Here is a 17,173-nt window from a genome sequence, read left to right on the forward strand (position 1 = left end):
GATCTGAACAGGTCAGATCATGTGATGTGGAAAAACTCCCGGCCCTACTCTTGATAAACCAACCTTGAAAACGTGCCGGTTTCCCTGCTGAATTTGGAGAGCCTGTACACAGCCCAGTTATTAAGCTGCTTGGAGGTCATTCCACAGCCGTTGTCCATGATAACCACTGCATGTTTCCCCAAGGACTCATCAAACAGCTGGGGGAAGAGATGAGAAACAATCAACTACCGTTGTATCCCATTCCATCAATACTGTAGGGGTGCAGAACACAGACCTTTATAAGAAAGCACATCACAATATGTATGCATCACTTTCATTCAAGACCACAATTACGCATGTGAGGTTTACAACAGTTAGAAAAAAAAAATTGGGAGAGAAAAAAAGCTGTAGTATCTCACCAATCGGATGTCTATGGTCCTCACTCCTGTGTTGTGCGATGTCGCTGACAGTGCATTGTCGATTAGTTCTGCAAAGGCATACGCTGGGAGGGGGGGGAACAAAGCTTTAATTAACTATAGGAAACGATAGGCCCTTTAACGCCGCTTCTTCTGGGTCATAATTAGCCCGGGGCCCATATCCACAAAGCCTCACAGAGTAGAAAATTGGTCATAAGTGCTGAGCATAGACATTTTATTCAGTGTGGGGCAGTGTGAACACGGCTAATGAATACAAACAGGACTGTATATTGTTGGTTTGGGCTGGAGAAGGTACAGTATTTCAGAGGCACTCACGTAAAGACTTCTGGCCCTCACTAGCATAGTACTCATACATGCCACTCTGGACCAGTGTATCGTAGTGAGGGAGGAACACAATGTGTTCCTTAGTTGCTGCGGGCAGGGTCTGGTCCTCGCTCTGCAACAGGTGGAGAGTGTTTCCTTGTTGAAGTTCCTCTGAAAGAGATGACACATCAGCAACATAACTTACTGTCACTCATCTCTTATTCCCCTTGTATAAAGGCTTATTTGTGACCCAATGCCTGACTATTATTATACCAAAAACATGTTACACTGATTAATCCAAGCCATGTGCCCTTTTTTAATTATAAATTAAAAATTGGTCTGGCATTTCGGCATTTCTTTCTAGCACTACACCAGGTAGCCCTGACTGGAATGTCACTTACCATATCTGTCCAAATCTATTCCTTTTCTGTCAGTTGTTGTCAAGACAAACGTTTCGTTGGAAGGAATGGCAAATTCCTAAGGCGAGAACACATGGGAAATAGTTGTATATCTACCTCTGCAGATATGACACGTTTTTATAATTTGGTGAATGGTTTAGATATCGTATTCACAACAAATGTGACAACAACAAATGGGACAACTTGTTTATAACGTGCTAGAAAGCTATTAACAATTTAATTAAAACATTAAATTGGCAAATATGACAGCTACGAATATTATGGATCAATACATTTGCCACGATCGGCCATGTCGGCTATCTAGCCAAGCTATCTGAGTGAACTAGTTAGTTAATTCCAAGCATGGTGGGAACTCATTAATTGTCAAGAGCCAGCTGTTGCAAATTTGCAATCAAGCAGGCAGCTGCCTGGCTAACATATCTCTGCATAACTAACGACGTTAGCTAGCTAGCTAGCTACTGCACCTTTGATACAAATTGAAGGAAGTCGTTGAAGTCCAAGCCATTTATGTCCAGAACTCTCTCCGTTGCATCGACGTCTCTTTCCGGGCGACAGTCGAATACTACCACTCGTTTATGTGGTTTATCAGACCCGTTAACTCCATTTTTACTCTGTAAAGTTTGTGTTCTACAACTATTGGCAATGGCAGACGTTGTCACATCTCCCGACTCCGCCATGTTTCTTCTTCAGGTGAAAGAAGTTGTGAGTATGCGCAATGTACTGTGTATCTACTGCGTGAGCTGGGTCGTTACTAGCTTCCACAAAATCATAAACCCCGCCTATTTCTACAATTTATTTTCACACTAACCCTAACCACACTGCTGACATTATGCCTAACTATAAGCTTAAAAATTTAGACGAAATATCAACATTTGTTTTCCTAATTTGTTTAGGATATAGCCAATTTTGACATTGTGGCTGTGGAAACGCGCGCGCTGGGGTGTATTCATTGGTCAAATTCCGTTAAACGTTTGGTCTGTTACTCTAGGAAGCAAACGAAACGTTTTGCAACGGAATCGGCGCCTGGGGTGTACTCTGGATGTATAAGTTACGAAAACTGTTTACCGAACCAAACAGAAGCAAATGGAGCAAAACAAGGGTTTATATCCGACAAATTCAGTTATGTCCCTCCTGGTTTAGTTCTGTTTCCTTCCGTTTAAGAAACGTTTTGCAACAGAATTGGCGTAATGAATATGCTCCAGGTTTGGCGAATGCACGTGACAAACAAGCATCATGGCGGCGCACAGAAAACCCAGCAAAGAAACGAAATGTGTTGAGTAAGTAGCAAGCAAGTCAGTCACCTCCACAAGGTACGCTTATGGACACTCACGGCATGTAAAGATATCAAAGAGAGAGTTAGTAGAGAGTAGTTTGCCAACCAGACTGGCTATGTCGGTTGTGTTTAGAAATGCCAACGGGTTGCTGTTGGACGCTTGTTCACTTGTCGATCAGGGTGTCCAACTATGTACTTCGGAGAGAAAATCAGCCAGTGGAAAGTCGTATTTTAAATGTTGTTTTAAACATGAGTGTTTTCAGATTTTAAAGTCTCACGTTCGCGTTAAAGACTATTGTACTGTGACCACAAACGACAGTGCCGTCTCGGACGCAGTGCTACAGAGGAGTGAGAATAACACTTCAGTGGATTGTAAACCGTCAAAGGTAAATGGCGGGGGGGCTGTCTATTTCTTTATATGTATGTACGTCTCAAATCAAATAAGTGTCACATGCGCCGAATACAACAGGTGTAGACCTTACAGTGAAATGCTTACTTACAAGCCCTTAACCAACAATGCAGTTTTAAGAAAAATAAGTGTTAAAGTAATTACTAAAATAAACTGAAGTAAAAAATACAAATAATTAAAGAGCAACAATAAAATAATTGTAATGAGGCAATATACAGGGGATACCGGTACAGCGTCAATGTGCTGGGGCAAAGTTAATTGAGGTAATATGTACATGTTGGTAGAGGTAAAGTGACTATGTATAGATAATAAACAGAGAGGAGCAGGTCAATGCAAATACTCCGGGAAGCCATTTGATTAGCTGTTCAGGAGTCTTATGGCCTGGGGGTAGAAGCTGTTAAGAAGCCTTTTGGTCCTAGACTTGGCTAGACATGTCTGTCTGGAGAGTGAAGCTAACTTGCTGGCCTGCCAGGTAATATTGCCTTGAAACTCGTTTGCAGCATTTGTTTTAACCACTGATCTTTGATTTATTCAATCCTACAGAAAAGAAAACGAAAACGCAATGATCTGAACCAAGGAGAAATTGATTCACTGGCCTTCCACCACAAGGTAATCTTATTTGTTTACCATTACTTAGTTTACCCATTACCATTACTCACAGACTTTTAATTGTTGACCACTGCTTATCATTGTGTTATGACCAGATCAGGTTTGCCATTTTGGAGGGGACCAAATCCTTGGTGGATGCTGGGCTCTCCTGTGGGTACCTGAGTGAGGCCAAAGATGCTCAGGAGGATCCCCTGCCTTCCCAGGAATGTAACCTGGCAGCCTTGTGTGACATGGCTAAAGAGCTCCCTCTAGTGAGTGAACATGGAGAGGACCCAGTTCAGTTCATTGGGTCTGAGGATGGCTGCAGTACAACACACCTTGACCTGTTCACACGGATCACAGAGAATTGTATGGACTGTGCCATGGAGGTGACGCTGATGGGAGAGAATTACATTATCCCACCACGATGTGCCTTCCTGCTCTCAGATTTTGCCAGAATGCAGCCCCTGGTTGGCTGTGAGTGTGTACAAAACCTGATCATGATAAACAGCTTACTTTTGCTGATGTATGTTTTGTTAGTGCAGAAATACATTATCTTTATAAATCATTACAACTCTAAAAATGTGTTGAGGAATCGAGTGGCGAGAAGGCAAGGCTTCAGTGAACTAAATAAGGATCCTCTCTGCCTGTGTAGGCCTATGTCTTAGAGCAGGGTTTCCCAAACTCGGTCCTGGGCCCCCCCGGGGTGAATAATTTTTCCCCCCCTAGCATTACACAGCTGATTCAAATAATCAAAGCTTAATGATGAGTTGATTATTTGAATCAGCTGTGTAGTGCTAGGGCAAAAACCAAAACGTGCACCCAGAAGAGGCCCCAGGACGAGTTTGGGAAACCCTGTCTTAGAAAATGGATTATTTTGCAGATGGAAAGTTGTTCGACCTCATTGTCCTGGATCCTCCATGGGAAAACAAGTCTGTCAAAAGGAGCGGCAGGTTAGCTTAAATGGCATTCTCTTTCAGTGTGATTTTATTCCAAGCAACATCCACTGCAATGTATGACTCTGTGAACCTCCAATTCTGTTTTGACCATATTGTGTATTTCTCCTGTTGACCTCTAGGTATAGCTTTCTGCCCTCCTCCCAGCTCAAACGGCTCCCTGTCCCCCTGCTGACCTCCACGGGCTGTGTGGTGGTCACCTGGGTGACCAACAGGCCCAGCCACCTGCGCTTTGTCAGGGATGAGCTGTACCCACACTGGGGCGTGGAGGTGCTGGCAGAGTGGTTCTGGGTCAAGGTAGAACACAAAGGAACCTAGAATTGATCAAAGTCATTATTTAGTTTAAATGACACTAATAAATGGTGGTGGTAAAAAGTGGTCATGTTTCATCTAGGACCTCTAACGTTGTTTGTTTCAGAAATTAGCAATATAATCTTTATGAACATTTGCATACATTTTCTCTGATGTATTGTCTGTGTTTTCTCCCTCAGGTCACCAGGTCAGGGGAATATGTGTTTCCACTGGACTCTCCACATAAGAAGCCTTACGAGGTGTTGGTACTTGGTCGATATCGTGGGTGTGGACACCACTCACCCAGGTGTGACAATGGATTACATTTTTCACATGAATTGCTTAAAGGCCTGGTGCAGTCAAAAATGTGATTTTATATATACAGTATTTCCACACTGAGGTTGGAATAATACGGTGAAAATGATAATGCCCTTTTAGTGTAAGAGCTGTTTGAAATTGCACTGAAATTTCAGCCTGTTTTGGTGGGATTGAGTTTTGTCCTGTCTGGTGACATCACCAGGCGGTAAATTAGTTAATAGACCAATAAGAAAGAGTTACAAACCTCTCTGCCAGTAACAGTTAGTTTTCAGTTTTCCCCTCCTCACTCAGAACACTCCCAGACAGTCTTAGCAAAATTCTTGCTTGAGAAATTGCTCTTTGCTAAGAAGCTATTTTTGTTTATTTTTGACCATTTTAATTAAAAACAATCACTGTAAGGTACTTAATTGTTACCCAGAAATGATTTAATATTGAGAGAAAAACAGCTGTATTGGACCTTAAGTCTTCTGTGTATTTTCTTTCATTACTGGAACATTTGATCTCTTCCAAAACATGATGTGCTTTCTCCATCTCCTTTACAGCTCTCTGAGGAAGACCGAGCTCCCTATGGAGGAGCAGCGTGTGATTGTCAGTGTCCCATCAGCCCTACACTCCCATAAACCTTCACTCTCAGGTCAGTATTCCCAACACGTCCTGGTTCCACCAACACGTCATAAGTATGTCAGCGTCATAAGAACGTAATGTGGTAGACAAGTGCGTAGGAATGAATTAATAAAGTTCCAGTAATGAAATTCATAATTGGAGAAATAGTTCAACTGAACAGAGTTTCACCACTAGAGGGCAATGCTGTGACATAAGTGACCGCGATTGCTGCGTTTTGACCTGGTTCTAACTATCAGTGCTCTGTTCTGACTCTCCCTCACTCACTAAAAGCACAAGACAATGCCTTGCTATTAAACTGAAGGACATGAGCTGCAGGGTCTGTGCTCTAACCTGTTCCAATGGCTAATTGTAAACACAGTTTGTCACGATGTGCTGCATTATACACCCATGAATTGAATTCACGCCCTGCGACAGTTTACAAATGCCTGATTGAAACTTAAAACACTTCTGTGGTGTGGTTGTCTGTACGGTCTGATTTGCCTTTGATTGTTAACGAGTCAAACCTTTGCTCTGATCCATACAATGTTGTTTAGAAAGCAATGATGAGACCTTGAAGACAATGATTATGTAGAGTCTATGAATGAGTGGGGCTTGACATCAACTCTCTGCTTCTTCAGGGAAAGCGATTTATTGCGCTTTTTATTTACTTGGGGAGGAAGAGGTTTGTCAGTGCCCTGTCAGCTGAATATACAAGATGATTCTGGGAAAGTGGCATGATATTCTGAGATTTAAATTCATTATGACTACATTGTAGAAGTCTTGCGCTTTAACTATTGGGTTGAGAATATATTATGAGTCTAGTTACTCTTTGTTTCATAGCTTTGTCTTTTCATTGTTCAAATAAAATAATTGAACACTATCTTTGGCAAGAGTTGCAGCAAAACAGTGTGATACTCAGGGAAAACCCAGACATGCGTAGACCTGCTCCATAGTATAGCAGGATAAATAGTTTTTTCCCAGCCATGATTGATAAGTCAACTGTCTAGTATTTCACACTTGCCAAGTAACCATCATAATTTGAGCCGCTGTCATTCTGAATTTTTGTGTTTTTATATATCACTTTTTGGTGACGTCATCCCCTTCTCATCCCTGTCTCTGGCCTTCCAGCGAATCCCCCTCCAACCCCTCTGAGTAGCAGGGAGGCTGTGGTGGGAGTGGGCGTGGTAGAACGCAGTGCTGCTGGGATGAAATGTCAGAGGAGCTGGTCCCGCAGAGAGGTGCCACGGCACATTAAAATAACCCATGATAAAGAGGCATAGAACGGACCTTTTTTGATCCTGAAAGGTTTTATCGACCCGTTGGCAAAAAGGAACATCCGGACGTGGGCATTAATGCTGAATATTCACTCTGTAGTACCCAGGGGCGGGAAAAGGAATTAGGCTGCTGTCCTTTTCTCACACCCCCTCTGGTGGATTCTTATGCAACAGCTTGAAATGGTGAATATCAACAGTGCCAAGTCTCTAAACCACCCCCCTCTAAAACACGATGAAGTCCTCTTCCTCAGTCACTGTTACCACAGGGCATTATCCCTGTTAGGGGATTGGAGCACTAGTGGTGTATGCAGTCCATGTGTTTGGATGTGCCAGGTCTGGAGGCAGTGGCCAACTCCTTACCCCTGACCTCGGTATGACATCACAGCGGATGTCCTAAACACAGAGGGCGGAGCGGAGAGTGACCCTGTGATCCGATAGCTCTCTACCCCCTCTCCCCCAGTGACATCAGACGTGCGTGTGTGTGGCTGCAATAGGGGCGCAGAGGGACACCAACGCTCTCTCTCCTCCGCAGAGATCCAAACACATCCTCGCCAGATGGCCGAAACTACAGAAAAAAAGTGTTTATGCTCCTCGGAGTGTGAATAATCTGTTTGCTTTTAATTGCGGCTCCTAAAAACTTTGGTAATTGGCTAAAGTTGAATATCATCCTCCCAGCATTGTATTGTAATCAGCGGCTAATTGGCTGTGCCCTCCTCATGCCCGCCCGATGCACTGGCACCCAGCCAGCGTGTGTGAGATTCTAATTGACTGGTGAAAAGTTGTGTTACTGTTAAACTCAGAGCAGAACCTGAGATATTGGTGGGTGATTTTATATTTGTCGTATTTCACATGTACAAGTGTGTGTGTGTGATTCGGAAAAGTTTTTTTGCATATCCCAACTTGACCCTGGAGCAATTAGGGTTAAGTGCCTTGCTCAAGGGCACACTGACACATTTTTCATCTTACCGGCTTCAACCACTAGGCTAGCTGCCGCCTTGGGGAGGTGAAAGGCAGGGAAAATAACTTTACTCACTCACAGCTGGAGGGGCTGAGTAAGGTGATATATGTACAGTATTCCTACACACATTTCCACCACTTTTAGCCAGTGGTGTAAAGTACATAAGTAACAATACTTTAAAGTACAACTTAAGTAGTTTTTGGGGGTATCTGTACTTTACTATTTATATTTTTGACAACTTTTGCTCTACTATATTCCTAAAGAAAATATGTACTTTTTACTCTTTATACATTTTCCCTGACACCCAAAAGTACTCGCTATATTTCGAATGCTCAGGCAGGACAGCAATATGCTCCAATTCACGCACCTATCAATATAACGCGTTGTCATTCCTACTGCCTCTGATCTGGTGGACTCCCTAAACACAAATACTGCGTTTGTAAAAAAAATAATCTGTGCCCGTCTGTTCCTAAATACAAAAAAAGAAATAATCATTGTGCCGTCTGGTTTGCGTAATATAAGGAATTTGATGTATAGCTTTTACTCAAGTATGACAATTGAGTACTTTTTCCACCACTGTAGTTAAGTACATTTAAAACCAGATATTTTTAGACTTTTACTCAAGTACTATTTTACTGGATGACTTTTACTTGAGTCGTTTTATATTAAGGTATCTTTACTTTTACTCAAGTATGACAATTGAGTACATTTTCCACCACTGCTTTTAGCAAACACTTTTATCCAAACCGATTTACAATACAGTGAGATAATCAATATTTATGTTCCCTGTGAGACTTGATCTTGGCGTTGCTAGGGCCACGCACTTACCATCTGAGCCACACAGGACCGCACACACTGCAGTTTATTATTTGTGAATGTTTGTGGTTTTATAACCTCCATCGCTCAAAGTATTCATTTCCTGAGATGCCTCACTTTCAAAATGAATGGGTTGCGATCAGGTGGGGCAGTAGAACAGCGCTGTCATCAATACCCTTAACCTGGCTGTCCCAGGATCAGTTTGACAGGGTGTGTCCCAAACGGCACCCTATTGCTTATTTAGTTCACTACTTTTGATGAGTCCTGGTGTAAAGTAGTGCACTAAAATAGGGAATAGGATGCCATTTGGGATTTACACAGAATGTGCAGGGTCTAAACTCAAGGCAGCAGTACTGAGATGACTGAGAGAAACATCACATAGAGCTACGTTGAGCCGCCTGGCAAGCCGCAAGTCTCCTGCCTCTTGTGTCTTGCCTTGAGTTTTGAGATAATTAGACCTTTTATTCCCTCTCCAAACTTTGAGAGCTGAGTCACCGATCAGAGTGGTTCTTCTGTGTTAGTCTGTGAGGTTTTCATTTTTGCCCCCCCCCCCCCCCAACGTCTTTCTGACGTGTTTCGTAAGAGAGTGTGTAGGCTGGGCAGGTTTAGGGGGATTGAGGAGGGGGGTGGACGGGGGCTTAGACTCTGGGGTTTTGGCGCTCATTAACCCGCCTAGTGTAGGGTGAGTGGCATGTGTGAGCGGGGCGTGAGCACGCATGTGAATGAGCAGACAGCCCCAGAACAGGGGCGGAGATGAAGTGAACCCTATTGGTCAGGAATGCTGTTCCTGGAAAGCCATTGTTCCTCCACTCAAGGACAGCCAGAATGCCCACACGCGAATCCAGCATTCATTGGCAAGCCAGACATAAAGCCCCCACTCCCCCTTCTGCACCAACTAAATACCCCCATAGAAATTACAAATCTGAGCAGGATCTGCCTATCAGAATAATCTATTTTTTCGAATCTTCTCTGAGGACATCTAAAAATGAAACCATATTTTTCTTGAACTCCCATCCTCTTCTTCATTGACAGATATTAGAATGTGAGATAGATGAGTGGAATAGAGTTCAGAAACTGAGTGACAGAACTGGGGATCGAACCTGTGCCTCAAGGGGTACCTGCTGTCCGCAGGCGGCAGCACTACCAAAACACCAGCCCTAAGCACTCTTCTATTTCTTTGTTTCCCTCCACAGAGGTGTTAAGGCCGTACGTGGGTGCTGACGCCCAGTGCCTGGAGCTGTTTGCCAGAAGCCTACAGCCAGGATGGACCAGCTGGGGCAACGAGGTGATCAAGTTTCAGCATGTCAGTTATTACACCGTGGAGCCTACAGACAAGCCCACAGATGAGCCTACAGACGAGCCCACAGAGGAGCCTACAGACAAGCCTACAGATACGACTACATAATCCTAACTTGAAGAGCCCTCTCCTCACTTCTCTCTACCTCCTCCAACACCGGACTAATCATCACAGTTTAATAGCATACCGTCGAAGCTTTCCACATCAAAATCCCATTTCGTTTTCATAAAGTCAAGGAGCCCCTGAAATCTCTCCATCTCCTTTGATCTGTTATTTTCTTTCATTTGGGACTCTTGATTTGTGTTTCTGGGTCGTAGTATGTTGGGGGGTGGTGACTCACCGAGCCGGTGATGCGATGGAGGGTAGATGAAAGTGCATTGCTCCGGAGCTCAGATCAAGGTTGATGTTTCGAGCCGAAGCTAATAGCGTATAGCTCTGTTATGTTCAGACACACAACTGTGTGTTACCTCAGAGCGGTGTGTTGTGCATTGATGATGGAGCATTGCTGGCATAATGTCTGGTTGAATAATTATCGAAGTGTACGTACGTGGTTTTATAATGTGCTGAAATGTGTTAGGTAATGTGGATCTATTTAAATCGAAGAGTTGAATAAAGAAACCAAACTTTGTGGTGAGTTTTGTATCACTCGACCCAACCAGCCATAGATGGTCATAGATGCTCTGATTGGCCATAGATGCTCTGATTCTGTGAGGACATTTGCCCTGTCCCATTGTAGAGATTTGATCTATCCTGCACTCTTTTTGATGTTTCTGAGTGCAATGTCTGTGTCCCAAATGGCACCCTATTCCCTTTATAGGGCTCTGGTCAAAAGTACTGCTCTATAAAAGGAAATCGGGTGCCATTTGGAATGCACACTGGCTGTCGTCCAGGTTACAGAGAGAGACCACCAGTTTGACTGCGAGCCACTGAGTCTGCCCTTGTATGTAGGAACCAAACAACAATAACACTATGTCATCCTCACACCATCCCTACCTACTAGTTTGGAAGGTGCCAAAATGAACTTATTTTTTTGCCACCTCTCACACCTTCATCCATCCCTGGCTCCCCATGTGGCTGGGTAAGGTATGGGCTGGGTGGGGGTACTCTAATGGGTCTTTAGTTTCTGTCTTTAGGACTGTCACAGAGCCGGATGAGTTACTGCCACTGCAGCACACAGCATAGCAATCACTAATGAATCCAGAACAGGATCATTTCCGCATTAGACACATTCTCTCTTTGTTTCTTTCTCATCCTCCATCTATTTCTTTCCCTCTCACGACAGGAGGAAAACATGAATGAGAAACAGCAGAATGAGAGGATAGATGTATTGTAATGTATTCCTGTCTGGGTAAGGAGGTAGACTCAGAGATATTGGACACTTACCACAGATTGAATTAAAGGAGTGTAGCGCTTTCTCATTAGTCTGCTTCCCAGGTGAGCACTTATTGATTTATTCTTGTTATTGGGAGTTGTCAACTCCTGAAATCCCATGGAGATGTGGCAAAATAAATACCACATTTGGAAAACAAACTTCTTGGTTGAATCAATACTCAGGCTGTAATGTAGCTGGAATCATAGTTACGAAAACATGATTTAAAAATGTACATTTCTGCCTTTGACAAAAACAAATGTGTTGTCTTTCACATAGGCTGCAACTGTGTTTGCATCAGTTTCAAAGGCAGCCAATTAGTGTTGAACATCTCCAAAAGCCTTGCTGTTGTACTGTTAGGAAAAGATGCCTATGAAGGAGTGGCCTTCACAAAAGACATTCATTTTCAAATGTATTCATACAAAGTATTTATACAGCAAGTTCTGTTTATTCAGTCGTTTATCAAACATTCTAGTTACAAGAGCTTTTCCTTCATTTCCAACCAATTGCAGTCAGTCGTGTTTCTTGTTTTCTACCGGTCCAGCGATGGAAGTGGCTAATTGACACAGGTGTTCCAGTTCAGTAATTAAGTCGCCTGCCATGTTAAATAGGTGTGCCAGAATGTTTGGGGAAGTTGATTGTCTTTTAACAAGGGTGAGCCACAGCTGTTTTTACCTGCCAATTTGTATGTTTTAACTTGCAATTTAAAGGGATAATTGACCCCCAGAAATACAAATATGAAACTCTTGTCAATTTGATGAAAGCCTATGTTTTATCAGTGGGTAAAATAAACATTTACCCCATGATTTAACTTCTAAGTGGTCCATCTGTGAAATCAGAAAATTGTGTAGGAATGAATCATAGGTACATGGTTCTCGTCACTGGAGATAGTGTGACGTTATCGCGTTTCATAACGCTTTTAAAACAATTACCTGCACTCCAGATCGCCAAATCAGCCAATAGAAGGTATGGGCATATCCATCCGTTTATATCGTCATGAAAAAGTACTGTATATATTTCCCTTAGATGTGCTCAATCTAAACAGTGTACCAAATTATTCGACTCAGTTTCTCCTTCAAGTACCATCTTTCAATGTGTCTGTGAGAAAGGGCCGTTGTTGCCATAGTAACGTTCTCTGCACTAGTTCTGTGCAGTGACGAACTGCAAGTTGTGACAACTCGGTGAGATAGACTCCTAAATTGATAGTGCAGTTTGTTTAGGCGAGTTTAAAGATTGCTAACTACTTCATATGCTGATATTGACTTTGGTATTATTGTGTAGCTACATTTGCTAGCCAGCCCAGAGAGAGCATTGCATTGTGGGTTTTGAAGTTGACTTGAGCTGCAACAGATTTCCACAGCTATTTTCACTGTCGCTACCAACCTTGTTATAGTGACAAAATGAAACGTTTGTTCACAAAAAATATTGTTTTCACATAGTGATATTTAACACAGTTTAACACGGTTAATCATAGGAATTAGTGGTTTGGGGTGGATTATCCCTTTAAGTACTTTTGAACCGTTTTTATTCTCGTTATTTTTTAAACCTTTTAAGTGTCAGAGAAACCGTTGCTCTCTCACAATGCTTGTTGTTTCTCTCATTAGCATTACGGACATAGTTGTAATACTGCAAACACTTATTGGGAGGTTACATCAATAATAGATGTTTAAAGCTAATTTAAAGAGGAGGCTTGCCAACTCATTTCCCCAAGTGATACTTTTTCAACACAAACCAGGTTTCCATCCAACCATTTCATGCGGATTACCTGATGCGTGAAAAAAGTCACGACCGTGCTGATGCAAACAGGAAATGCCTGTACAATTGTATAAATGTGAACAGACAATTTGTTCGTTCGACATGGTGGGATCTTTTTGTGTGTGTGTGTAAAATTAATTATGCGAGAAATGGCGGTGGAAACGCCTTTATGCGCAAATATTGATATAATAACCATCATATCGAAGTAAACTTGGGTTTACACGCGATAATATGTTGTGTGGTCCTCCCACTACGAATCGGGAAAGCATGCAGTTTATTAGGCTACAGATGAAATAAATTATGGTGCACTTCACAGGGTGATGAAAATGCACAGTAATGACCTTGATGCTCCTTTCCAATAAATATCGAGGATCTTATTCTGGTGACATGATGATCGATGCTTGGCTGCCTTTTGTCAAAAAAATTATAATCTTGCTCTTAAACATAATCTTATCATGTAGGTAGCCTACCCACACTGTATCTGCGAGCTGTTGGCTAGAGCGCACGTGCCAAGACCAGAGTGGGCACATTTGCTATATAACAAGACCAGAGTGGGCACATTTGCTATATAACACAACAGTTTTTGTGACAAAACCATCAGTAGAGTTGAAAATGCAATGGAAACCCATTTAACTTTATTTTTATTCGGTACATGGGAAGTTATTTTTATGTGCACAGCCTTTTATCTGCAATAAATCAATTTGATGGAAACACATCTCTGGTGGGAAAATGTGCTTATTGTTTTATGCAGATTTTAGAATATTCACATGAAAATCTGTCACCAATTGGATGGAAACCTAGCTATAGAGAGAAAGACAAGGGCAAAATAAAAGGAGAAAGAAACAAGGAAGATTAAAAACAAGGACCTCTTGAAATGATATGGACTGAAGTACATAGAGCAGTGTTTCTCAACTCTCTTTGTACTAGGGATGGTAGAATGCGCCTTCTCTTTGTAAGACTGCTTAGGTCAAAACTAGCACTATGTGTGCATGCCTCATATCGCCTTTCTCCTGAAGTGTACACTCGTTCACTACCTCCCACAAATCTAAAAGCATTGGATTGTTGGGGGCATGGGCTAGTGGAAGTTGCTATTATATTTCTTATACTAGTCATTTTCTTTCAAATCATGGAAGTGGACAAATGCACCCTTTGGGAGGAAGGAGAGATAATTGGGATAAAGGATGTACTAACTCAATTGGTTAATCTGACAGACTGGTCAGTGACGCGCTACGAAATGGTGCCGGTCAGCGGACTTTGGGTTGAAGATTGTAGAGTGTAATTTGAAGGTTAAGACCGAAATAGGACAACATTCTTGTTGGTTTGACACAAAACCTTGGTGGAACCATATTACTCTAGGCACTATTAATAGGCACCAAACTGACCAGATGATGTGGAATAAATTATAATCCAATCAGTAATGGCCTGCTTCCTTCTCCTGTGACAGTGTTTCACTTCCTGAACTGATCCATAATGCACTTGGGGTAATGATCACCAGTAATCATTATCCACAAAGAGCTTTGTTACACAGTGTTTATTGTGCGTCATCACCGTACCAGACCCTTTCATTGAAACCAAGACCTTGCGTTCTCACTTCAATTAACTAATACCGGTAAGTTTTACTGTATTCATGCAATATATGCCTACGTCTTCTTGGTTTGTGTACATACAGTGCTTAAAGCTCACTGTCAATACATCTCTCTGCTGTTGAAGGTCACCCAGGTATGCACAGCATACCTCACTTTCTAAAGTTTCAAGCCATTGTACAAGCCTTCGGATGATGAATTGAGTTGTAATTATGAAACAGGATTTTGATTGGACCTGCACATTGCAACGGAATGCCTTTCTTTAAACCAGGCGGCAGAGGGGGTGAAGTACTCCTAAATGTGCCGCCGATACGACAAAGCAAACCCGGTCGCCAAGGATTTCTGCACTGCCGCAGATCAAGGTATTGTGTGCGTCACCATGGTAACGTAGGCCATGCCATAGAAACGCTTCATCTTCAGCCTTGACTTTTTCAGACAGCCTCCATTTTGAAATTGCCCACTCACTCAAAGTTTTTCAAATGGATAATAGCTCAAACTATGTTGTGGTATTCCAACACGCACTTTCTCAACCTCATCCTCTTCATAAAGATTTCATTAGGCTTAGTTTTCTTCTTGGAGTTTTTCTCAGTTTCAATCTTCACTCTTCTTTCACACTCATGCACCCCCACACAGACAAGCTCCAACACGAATCTTCCATTGTGTGGTGAGTCACATCTGTAGAGCATCTACAGATGGACTACCAAATCAAGTGTGACCCTGTGTTATTATAAAAGTAAGTTTCTCTACACAACAGCATTTCACAGACATCATTCATTTCTGCTATGTACAGTTGCGGCCAAATATATAAAGTTGCGGCCAAATATATTGGCACCCTTGTAATTTTCTTAAATAATTCCCTATTTAATCTCTGTATTTTAGCTGAATACAACTATAGATTATAGCTATAATTTATAAATTCATTATAATTTATAGCTATAGATTGAGTGAGAGGTATACACTGAGTGTACAAAACAGTAGGAACACCTTACTAATTTTGAGTTGCACTCCCTTTTGCCCTCAGAACAGCCTCAATTCGTCATGGCATGGACTCTACAAGGTGTCGAAAGCGTTCCACAGGGATGCTGTCCCATGTTGACTCAAATGCTTCCCACAGTTGTGTCAAGTTTTTGGATTACCTTTGGGTGGTGGACCATTCTTGATACACACGGGAAACTGTTGAGCGTGAAAAATCCAGCAGCGTTGCAGTTCTTGACACACTCAAACCTGTGCACCTGGCACCTACTACCATACCCCTTCCAAAGGCACTTAAAATTTTTTGTCTTGCCCATTCACCCTCTGAATGACACACATACACAATCCATGTCTCAAGGCCTAAAAATCCTTATTTAGCCTGTCTCCTCCCCTTCATCTACACTGATTGAAGTGGATTTAAAAGTGACATCAATAAGGGAACATAACTTTCACCTGGTCAGTCTATGGTGTGGAAAGAGCAGATGTTCCTAATGTTTTGTTCACTCAGTGTTTGTTTTATCCCAATAAAAAAGGAAATAATTAAAAGTACTACATAGGGATATGACAAATGTAAAACATGTCTTAATATTTCAACTGCCATTCTTTTATTGTTTAAACTATAAGACAATTATTTAAATTACATGTGAATGTGAACATCACAATGCAGATATGGTCCTGCGTATGACAGCTAGGGAGCAATGCAGTTTAAACTACTGTAATCATGGCTACCAAACGGCACTCATCTTACTGCTGTCCCCCTACCACGCAGCAACGATGGTAGTTAATGCCGTTTTTATGTACTCTGCTGTGTGTCTCTCCTCCGTTCTCAGTGGTCAGTACATATCCCACTTCTCATCAATGTGATGGCTCGTTGCAGTGATGTCCCACTGGGCACAGACGTCAGTTCAACGTCTAGTTTTTATTTACATTTGGTTGAATTGTCAACTAATGTGAATTCAATGTGAAATCAACTAAACATTTCACCATGTCATTGGATTTAGGTTCAAAGTGGGTTGAAAAAAATACGAAATTCCCTTAGGTTAATTACTTTTTTCAAGTAACCCACAACCCTGGCGTTGCAAGCGCCATGCTCTACCAACTGAGCTACAATCATTTCTGTAATCAGCACTGTGATTTCTCACTCCGTCCCTTATCGCACTTATTTAGTGTGAAGAGCCTGTCTAATGTCTGTTGTTGGGGTCTGCCCTGCTGCCAGCAAAGGTTTGGATCTCATGGTGCCTTCCTTTCAGATGGTTAAGCATTGCACCTGTTCTGCCACCCAAAGGTAATCCAAAAACTTGACACAACTGTGGGAAGCATTTGAGTCAACATGGGACAGCATCCCTCTCGCAATTCCACCTCGCAAAGTTTGCATTTCACCATCTCATTTATCTTCTCAAAGTATTGCCATGAAGGACTTTGCTGTTGTCTCTTCCCTGTCTCACTCTGCCATCTTTCCAACTCTAAACGACGATGACGTGCGGAGTGCTTTATATACTAACGTTACAGCATTGTTGCGTAAAGGTATTTTTTAAATTTCTATTTTCCTGATGATGATCGGGACCTGTTAGTG

General features: G+C 42.2%; 2 protein-coding genes across 2 annotated transcripts in view; one reads left to right on the plus strand and one right to left on the minus strand.

Moving 5' to 3' along the window:
- The window catches only part of smchd1 (structural maintenance of chromosomes flexible hinge domain containing 1), a gene marked incomplete at its 5' end in the record, with an annotated part of 39,091 nt that extends 37,276 nt beyond the window's left edge, over positions 1 to 1,815 (minus strand). Inside the window, 5 exons of the mRNA XM_084140985.1 lie at positions 64 to 197; positions 399 to 481; positions 732 to 890; positions 1,121 to 1,196; positions 1,603 to 1,815. Of these exons, the coding sequence (XP_083997111.1) occupies positions 64 to 197; positions 399 to 481; positions 732 to 890; positions 1,121 to 1,196; positions 1,603 to 1,815 (665 nt within the window). The remainder of the gene's footprint in view (positions 1 to 63; positions 198 to 398; positions 482 to 731; positions 891 to 1,120; positions 1,197 to 1,602) is intronic.
- A 316-nt stretch (positions 1,816 to 2,131) lies between these two features.
- mettl4 (methyltransferase 4, N6-adenosine) lies at positions 2,132 to 10,548 on the plus strand. Its single transcript, XM_084181485.1, has 8 exons — positions 2,132 to 2,797; positions 3,364 to 3,429; positions 3,525 to 3,885; positions 4,292 to 4,361; positions 4,487 to 4,661; positions 4,856 to 4,962; positions 5,516 to 5,607; positions 9,818 to 10,548. The coding sequence occupies exons 1-8, from the start codon at positions 2,528 to 2,530 to the stop codon at positions 10,027 to 10,029; spliced, it is 1,353 nt and encodes a 450-aa protein (XP_084037611.1). The 5' UTR covers positions 2,132 to 2,527; the 3' UTR covers positions 10,030 to 10,548.
- The last annotated feature ends 6,625 nt before the right edge of the window (positions 10,549 to 17,173 follow it).

This window comes from Coregonus lavaretus, assembly GCF_964263955.1.
Source record: "Coregonus lavaretus genome assembly, chromosome: 2".
NCBI lineage: Eukaryota > Metazoa > Chordata > Actinopteri > Salmoniformes > Salmonidae > Coregonus > Coregonus lavaretus.